Raw genomic sequence first — 9,118 nt, 5'->3', positions numbered from 1 at the left:
TGAAACCAATGTAGCCATGCCAATTTCACCTGCTTGGGTCTGGCCCATATCGGTATTTGTCTATGTTGCTGAAGAAAATGGCTTACAGACCCAACTGTTGATCCTGTTGTGAACTCAAAGGCCTGCTGGCTACATGGTTTCTTTCAACATGATGCATTGTGCTACTAACCACTGTTAGGTGGTTCATTATATTCCAATAATACAAGTTTACAGCACAAGCAACAAACCACAATCAACTTTTGAGGAGTCTTTTTTATTAAGATAAATCCAGCAAAATTCCTAACAGTGGGTACATACAACCAACCTGCCCTTTTAAAAGAAATTTTGTATTTCATTTAAAAACAAGATTACACTTTTATTTTTTTTTCAAAACTGACAAAATAAAATTACATTTGGGAAACAGCAGATTTCCAGCTCTTAAGATTTTCATGAAAATATCTCACCTTCTTTATAAAAGCAACCCACAGAACCACTGGAATGTTTAACAGTTATTTGTTTTGAGACCTCCCCACTTTAAGAAACCATACAACACATACAAGGGTAAAATTAAAATCTGAAGTCTGTAAGCATGACTTACACAAAAAGGGACACACTGACAGAAGTCAAAAGCTACCACCACTTATTCTTTCCATGTACCATACAAACTATTACAATCACAAAATTTAAAAACAATGATTTTTTTTTGTTTTGTTAGGGATTTAATTCCCAAGTAACCGAGATGAAGATGTTCCATAATTAAATTCATGCTAAAAAAACCTGCATTTATAAAATAGTTGATAAAAATATTCCTCTCTGTTAACAATACAGCATGGAGGTACGGATACCAAATGATGGAGATATAGGGCAGGGTTAACATTACTCGGACTTGGCTTCCTTATCATCAGATGCTTCAGCAGCTGGTGCCTATGAAAGCATTTGGGAAGAACAGAAATATTACATTTTAACTAATAATACCCCAATCTAAACTGCATCATGGAAAGGTTAGTTGGCAAATACACAAACATAAACCCTTTTAAGTGACTAGACAACAATACAAAATTACTAAGGAAGACATGAGCATGCTGGAATTTTTGTAAACAAATTAAAAAAAAAAAAAAGAGAATTGATGAAGTCAACAATTTACTAAGGTAAATTTAGAGAAGTGGAGGTTTGGAATATTTCACATAAATTAGAACATAAAAGTCTTCATATACATGGGCTAGAAGGGAAGTTTAAGAATTATTTGTGTGTAAAATATGGTAATCCTCTATAGTTTCATCTTTTAAAAAACAGATCTTAGCAACATTTGCTTAATGTTCCTATGATTGGAACAAGTGTAGCTACAAAGAGATTCCACTCTCCTCCTACAAAGTTACTCAAAGCCTACAGTCTCTAGCACAGTGCTTCCCAAACTTTTCTTCAGTGTGACCTCATTTATGGCCCCATTTCCTCAGCATGGCCCTCACTCCCAACCCCTAACCCCCACAACTCCATCTGCTGATGTTGTGACCCCATTTGGGGTCACAACCCAGTTTGGGAACCACTGCTCTAGCAGATGCATCCATTAATGCAATATTCAATTTTCAACAAGCAAACTTTTTGAGTCTCGGAGGGTTTCCATCCCCAGACCTCCCCCACCATTAAACTCCCACCCACAAAAAACCCACAGAAATCTAACACCAGAAGCAAGACCTTTCTGAACTGAAAACTTGTTTATTGCAACTTGGATACCACGATAATAAAATCCTAGCCCCTATCAAATCTATACCCATATCCCTCCTCCTTCTCTACTCCAAGCACCATGTTAAAATATTTCCTTCACAGATACAAGCATGCCCCTTCCTATGTAACAGGCTCAAAATAGCACGACAGAAACTTCACACTGTCACAAAATTATTTCCCCTTCAAGGATACATGTGGGACCAAGGCTAGACACAACTGTTCAGTTATCAGACCCAGCTGGAATGGTAGTGACAAAGACGTTTCAGGTGGTTCTTACAAAAGGTTGGGAGAGCGCCTAGGAAAAGTCTACAGGAAACAAATCAGTGTCTAGCAAATCCTGGTGTAGGCCGATTCTTAGGTAAATGGCTGCTGGAGTAGAAACACACAGGGAACAGAAGATGCTCAGTCAAGGGATGAGGCTAGGTTTGCATGCAGAATGCATGCTGGATTTTTTTTTATTATTATTATTATTATTATTATTATTATTATTATTGAGCCAAAAGGTGTGCCCTGAAAAAGAAGATCTGAATCAAACTCTGTGTGTGTGTGTGTGTGTGGGGGGGGGGGGGGTGTCAGCCCTCCCTGGGCTGTGGAAGCAAACCACCAGCCTACAGATGGTGGACAAGGCCCAGTTCTGGGTAAAACAGGAAGCATGTCATGGGGGTCTGTGGCTACCTAGGCTTTCTAGTCCTTCTGTATGCCAATGCAGGGAGCAATGCTATGAGACCAGCTGTGAGTTTTACTACCCACAATAGAAAGATGGAGGTCTTCTTCAGCTTCCTCAGAAGCCCCAACTTTCAGCATGGCTACTTCAGCTGGCCTTCATATAAGCACCTGAACTGGGCTACCCTCAAAAAGATAAAGGTGGAATATTTGTCCCTACAGTGGCTTTAAATATTGAATAGTTTAAGACTCCACTTCCTCATGTACGCACTGCTGTTAAGTACCTCATTAGTTTTGGTATCTCCATTTTCAGAGTGGTTTTCTTCTTTAGTGTCCTCTTGCTTAGCTTCATCTTTGCCTTTGGCTCCCTTCTTCCCTTTTGTTGCTGCTTTTTTGTCCTCCTTCTTATCATTTGCTGCTTTCTCTTTCTGATCAAATTACATGAACAAGAATGCATGATAAATACAATCCCCAGTTTCGACGTACATCTGTATGTCAGTACTCTGACATATTCTGACAGAAGTTTTGTCTAAAAAACCCACAAAAAAACAAAACCAAAAAAATCTTACTGCTACTTATTGGAAATAAAATTAACACAAGTGGGTGCACATCATGGAAGTTTCTATCACAAAGTTCTTTGTTCTCTAGTCTGTCCTTCATGTGCTACTATCACAACATATGGACAAAGTTAAAAGCATGCTCTTTACTTGGGGTTAAAAAAAATCCTATTTTAAATACAAATTTAATTAAATTAGCTACAATGTTTGATTAGGACTAACTGGCAATTTTGCTGTGCAGCCACCCATCAAGGCATGTGAAAGAAATGAATAACCTGAGTATGTGCATCCAACAGAAACACAGAAATTCTTTGGGTATTATAATATGATGCCTTTTGGCTCAGATCAAGTGTATTTCCTATTTAGAGAATTATAAAAAACTGAAATCAAAGACCACTTTCAGAAGTAGTCCTTGCAATGACAGCAGTATATCTATATTATATACAACTCAGTACCACTGCAGTTAAAAAGAAAAAGAAATCTTAAGTGTGGAGGCGTAAAACTTCCTTAAACAGGAATCAGCAACTAAGTAGTAAACCATACCTGACACTAATTTTACAGTAACAGCTTTTTGCACTTTTGAATCAAATGCTGGCTATGCTACATAAATAGTAAGATTATTAACTTTGATTCTGAGGATCTACATCTTAGTCCCAAAAACTCCACTTACACTAAACTGAATATTCTCAACCACTCAGAGATAGAAGTATGCGTACTTGCAAAATGTAATATTTCTAAGTATACAGATGTAAACAGGTAATTATAAAGAAATTTTGCATAACATGGAATGAATATCCTGGCTAGAAATCAAGAAAATTTTGCTAGCACGGCGACCAAAAAAAAAAGACTTTGGGGTCTTGACTGACCACAAGATTAACATGAGCCACCAACGCGATGCTATGGCCGGCAAAGCAAACCAAAATGTGGCATGCATCCACCGATGCATCTGAAGCAAAACCAGGGATGTCATCCTTCTGCTTTACTCGGTTTTAGTGAGGCCGCAGCTGGAGTAATGCAATCAGTTTTGGGCCCCCCACTTCAAGAGGGATGTGGATAAGCTCGGGAGTCCAAAAGAGAGCCACCCGTATGATCAAAGGCCAAGAGCAAGCCTTACAAAGAGAGGCTGAGGGACATGGGACTCTTCAGCCTGGCAAAGAGAAGGCTCAGGGGGGACTTGGGGGCTGCCTATAAATATATAAGAGGGGTGCATTAGGATCTGGGAGAACAGTTATTCACCAGGGCTCCCCAAGGGATAACTAGGTCCAACAGACACAAACTTATAGAAGGCCAATTCTATAAACCTTACAGTCTGAGTGTCCAAGGTCTGGAACAGATTTCCCCCCAGAGGTGGTGCAAGCACCTACCCTGGACTCATTCAAAAGGCATCTGCATGTGTAACTTGCTGGGATCATATGATCCCTGCAGACCTCCTGCCTCTGGCAGGGGGCTGGACTCGATCTCACAAGGTCCCTTCCAGCCCCTAATGTCTATGAAAAATGTACCTGTTTCTTTAAACACTTAGCTTAACAGCATATGGCAATTACTTCATGCTAAATCTATGCAACTCAAAACTGGGAACACTTGTACAAGGCCTAAAACACAGCTTCAAAGACAATACCTAAAGTTAATGGGTCAGGCTATTTGTCCATTACAAAGGGTAGGAAGATTTCCTTTTGGGTAACCTTTCTAATCAGTAGAGTGGTAGTTATCTTCCTTAGAGGTAGCACTCCAGTTGAGAAAGGCATCCTATCCTCCACCCTATAGAAATTCCAAGACAGAGCTAACAAAACAATATTAACTCTTCTGTTGCTCACTTTTCATGGATGGTGTCACCAAACCAATACTGTTTTTTTACTAATTTTTCTTGTATTGTTAATAACAATAACAAAATAAGGTGCGTTTGTGTAGCACTTTTTGTCAGCCCTGATATTTAATTTATGGATAATTTTTAAAGTTAGGAAATATTCTTCCTGTTTTTCCCCTCCAAATAAAAATGCTGTTCACAAGGACATAAAAGTTGTAAAGTTAAGCACTGTGGGGAAAAGGCCAAACTTAGGGTAACTGGTTACACATTTTTATTCCATTCCAGTTGTGTATACATTCTGATAACCTTGCTTAGCATCACATAGGAACGTGTGATGAAACTAAGAATAAAATTCAGTTTTCCTCACTTGAAATCCAGTGCCTTAAATGCAAGAAAAGTATTTTTCTTCCTGCAACCCACTGTGCAAACACTAAGGCACTGCTCCTACATAACAATATGTGAACAAATCATTACAGAGTTCATCGTAATGCAAATGCACAAGAAGACCAAATTAAGTTTCGATCGTATTTTGCAATATTAACAACCTATTAACACAGCTTTTACGTGTGGTGTCTGCAAAAGCTATGAAAAAAGCAAGGTGCATCATGTGGAACTGTATTGACCTGTGCAAGGTCATCAGCGGAGGATGAACCCAAGACCTCTAAATCCCCCAAGCACATCTACACCACTTGCCCTAAAAGAATCACTACCAGCCACTAGAGGGAGATATAATACACACTTTGCCAAAAGCTTACACAACAGAAGAATGTTGAGTACAGGGACTTCCAGGTTCTTCGACTGGCCCTGGAATGTTTTTGGATGGTTAAACTGCACAATCCAGACCGCAGATATGAAACACTTGCTCTAAAAGATATAATAAGCCCATATGGATAAGACATGGGTCTACCATAAGAGAAAGCTAGGTTCTACAACCTGCCAACTCTGGAGACCCTGGGCTGTCTTTTAGATCATTCATGGGTAAATCAGAGAAATAGAAAACAATGGGTCCTCTTGGGGCAATGATGCCATCTTCAAGCAGAAGGACCACTAAATATATACAATTGTTTGATACCAACCAAAAAAACCTGGAACTCCTGTTTTTCTAGGCCTCAGCCACATACTACTCCCTTCCTTTGCCAGGGCCACCAAGGGACTTCAAGCAGGCTCAGGGCAGCTGAAATATTCAGCTATTGTAGCAGCAAACACCTAGCAAAGCCTGCTGCATGCATGTCATCAAGCACCTGAAAAAAAAAAAAAATCACTCTAATTGGATATAATCTGAGTGAATTTTTTTTTTTTTGGGGGGGGGGGGGGGACGACGACAAAACATTCTTGTCTCAAGAGCCTTCTAAATTTCAAGTTTTTTTTGCCAAGGAGCTTTAAATGGTTGGATTAAAACAAAACAAAAAACAAACAAAAACACTACTTTAACTATGGTCTCAGAAATGGATGAACTACTCTGGCTAACCTTTCCAACAAACACCCAGCCTTAGTTTAATGAACGAGCTTTAGTTTAAAGTGCCCTGCCTCCATTTTTCAATGCAGGGATGCAGATACACGTGATGCTGGAGTTGGCTAGAGCGCGGTAATTCCTACACTTAAATTGAGTCTGCTCTGACACGCTGGAATTACAGAGCAGCCTCCCCTGCACGTGTATAGAAGCCCTAAGAAACTAAGTACAGAAAAATTTTAGCTCTAATAGTTAGTCTGACAACTGAAGACAGGGCTTTAAAATCAAAGGTCAGAGGCAACTGGAATGATAGGCCACCTATTGCTCTAGTTCTCCAATTTCTATTCAAAGTATAAATGCCCCAAGTTCTATCCAATTGTGGAACAGTCTCCTGAGGCAAATAGTGTAAACCTCATTACAAGTGACTTAAAATTGAATACAGATAAATCACTCAAGAATTTACCACAGGAAGTGTTCCTGCACTTGCAGCAGGATGAAAAAGCTCACCATTTTAGGATTCTGTTAAAAGATGCCTCTAAATAAGCAAAAAAGCCTTACTACAACACTGATATGTTTAAAAGGATAAACAAGCCCATTACCTGCAAACTTTTCTATTACTACATTTTGGAAAGAAAACCCTTCTTTCAATTGAAGATGTCTTGATACTTACCTTAGGTGCTGCCTTTTTGGGCTTTGGCTCCGGTTTCGGTGGAGCAGGTTTCTGTACCAAAAGGAAATAAAGATAAAGTGTCAGATGAGCACCAGGACCTCAGTATGCTTATTTCTTACGCTAGCTTTAAAACACAAGCAAAGACTTTGAGCCACGTGTTCCCCCTGTTGTGGTACAAAAAACCGGTACAGACTTAAAACATTTACTGGAAGACTGAGTTGTTCAATATGTTTATTCCACCCAGATGTTTGTTTAAAATAATATATAAAGTACTCTGAATGGTGCAGAGCACTCTGCACTACTATAGATGTTCATTAAAGGACAGCAAATGTATCTAAGCTTCTTGCAGTCTAGGATGAAGCTTACCCCTGTCATTAGCAGACTGCTTTCTGTATGCACAGGAAGCTTGTTTTTACTAAGAGGAGCATTTCTTTGAAACTTAATGTACTTTCAACTTCCTTTCTAACATGAGCTGGACCCAATCTTTTGTGTTGAGGACTCCCAAACATGGAACACTTACAGGAGTGTCCTGCTTTGCTCTGAACCTTCCTGTACACTTTCAGATTACAAACACACTCTTTGGGGTGTACAGCAGCTCTTGGTTCCTCAGTTTTGTGACTTTTGTGCCTAGAAGCCACCTGTAAAAATGACTGGACTTATTGTGCGAGTAAAGACTGCAAAGTCAGGCTCTTTCTGTATACGAGTGACCAAGAGTTTTTAAACTAGCATAGTGGTTTCATCTTGTGTGCATAAAATGTAGGAGCTGCCTCTGTAGTACACTGATACACAAGCCTTGGGACCATGTGGTACATGACTTGTTTCTAAGTATTAAGTTATAACCCTATGCAATTATATTTGCCCTTCAAAACGTTGCCTGAGAGCTACTCACAAAACTTTTTTTTTACCACTGACCTGAATTTTTAATATACAAATGTAATGTGTTTTGCTTTTAGAAAAAGATGATGATACTCACAGCAGATAATCTAGCTGACCTCCTCTTTGGCTGCATAAAAGAAAGATGAATGAATACAATTCAAGACGCACATGCAGCTGTAAATTCTCAGAATTATAAAATCAGAAGTTGCAGCTATTACTGAATGAAGCATTAAACAAATGCTAAGAATAACCAGTCATTTCCTCCTGGGTATGTATTTCTTTCACTGCTTGCTCTCCTTCTAAACATACTCTGGGAAAGTAACAAGACCCCAGTACTATCAGCTGCTGTGCAGTGGGGAATCTCCATTGCTATGAATGGAGCACAGTCTTACAGAAGACTAAGACATGTTTACCCTGAAACTGTAAATTCTCAGAGAAGAGGCTGTTTCTGTCTCAGTGTGCTAGTCCAGTAAAACTCCCAGTTAAACAAAGCTTAGCAGCTGGGGCACCAGTAAATTCTCCCACCAGTCTCGTGCAACAGCCCCACACACTGGACCCCAGCACTGCAGAGGGGCTCTTATGTCATCCTTTTAAGCCCTGAGCCTGCCTCAAACACCTGTCTCAGCTCCTGTATGGTACCAAGGGCCCTGCTTAGTGCTTTTATTGAGAACTTCTGAAAACCCACTGCATTTTATTAATGACTCTGAAACAAGCCTACCTCCTCCTTTGCCTCGCCTTCAGCTGCAGCCTACAAGAGAAAGGGAAAAAAAAAAGAGCAAACAAGGTTTGCAATGTTGCACTACACTGGGGTAAGGAGGCCAAATGCTGTTGAGAGACAGACGATCTCAGCAGTGACCGGATAAGAGGGGCTATGAAAAAAGGTTCCCAGAATTCATGCTGGGGGAATTATTTTATTCCCCCCAGTGCAAGGCGGGAGCAAGTAACCAGCATGCAACATGCATGCGACTTTAAAGCCCCTTCCAAAACTTTAGGCAGCTCCTGGCCAGCTTCGGAGAGGACAGTCCTGGTCCCCAAAACGTTAGGCAGCTCCTGGCCAGCTTTGGAGAGGACCGTCCTGGTTCCACAGTGAAAGTGCGTCCCCCCCTCAGGTTGCAGATCTGTTCCCAGCTCTACCCCTGACTACTCCTCAGTCCCTCTGACCCCTGCAACCCTCCTCCACTCGCTGGAAGTCTGCTCTGCCCCATGGCAGGCCTTCGTGCTACTCCCAGCCCCACGACTACAACTCCCACAATACCTCGGGACCCCCCCCCCCGATTTTTTTCTCCCCTTCGGGTGTTCGACGTCATGACGTCACAGCGTACCAACATTTAAAAAGTTCCCGCCAAATCACCTGCACCGACAAGGTCGCCGCCCGCCCTCACAAGGACAAGCCCCGA

The 9,118-nt window shown here is 40.7% G+C and overlaps 1 protein-coding gene across 6 annotated transcripts in view; it reads right to left on the bottom strand.

Moving 5' to 3' along the window:
• Positions 1–220: 220 nt before the first annotated feature.
• HMGN5 (high mobility group nucleosome binding domain 5) overlaps positions 221–9,118 on the bottom strand; it is a 10,350-nt gene continuing 1,452 nt past the window's right edge. For 4 of the 6 annotated variants that reach the window (XM_006028330.3, XM_006028329.3, XM_006028327.3 and 1 more), the window contains exons 3-7: positions 8,440–8,469; positions 7,819–7,848; positions 6,846–6,896; positions 2,649–2,792; positions 221–903 (exon numbers count right to left, since the gene is read on the bottom strand). In XM_006028330.3, coding sequence (XP_006028392.1) covers positions 856–903; positions 2,649–2,792; positions 6,846–6,896; positions 7,819–7,848; positions 8,440–8,469 — 303 coding nt within the window. In that variant the 3' untranslated portion in view covers positions 221–855. The other 2 variants (XM_025209736.1, XM_025209735.1) reach the window with 2 other exon arrangements.

Source organism: Alligator sinensis, unplaced genomic scaffold (genome assembly GCF_000455745.1).
Source record: "Alligator sinensis unplaced genomic scaffold, ASM45574v1 scaffold294_1, whole genome shotgun sequence".
Taxonomy (NCBI): domain Eukaryota; kingdom Metazoa; phylum Chordata; order Crocodylia; family Alligatoridae; genus Alligator; species Alligator sinensis.
The sequence above is the reverse complement of the archived record's forward strand: the minus strand, read 5'-3'. Positions and strand labels throughout refer to the sequence as shown.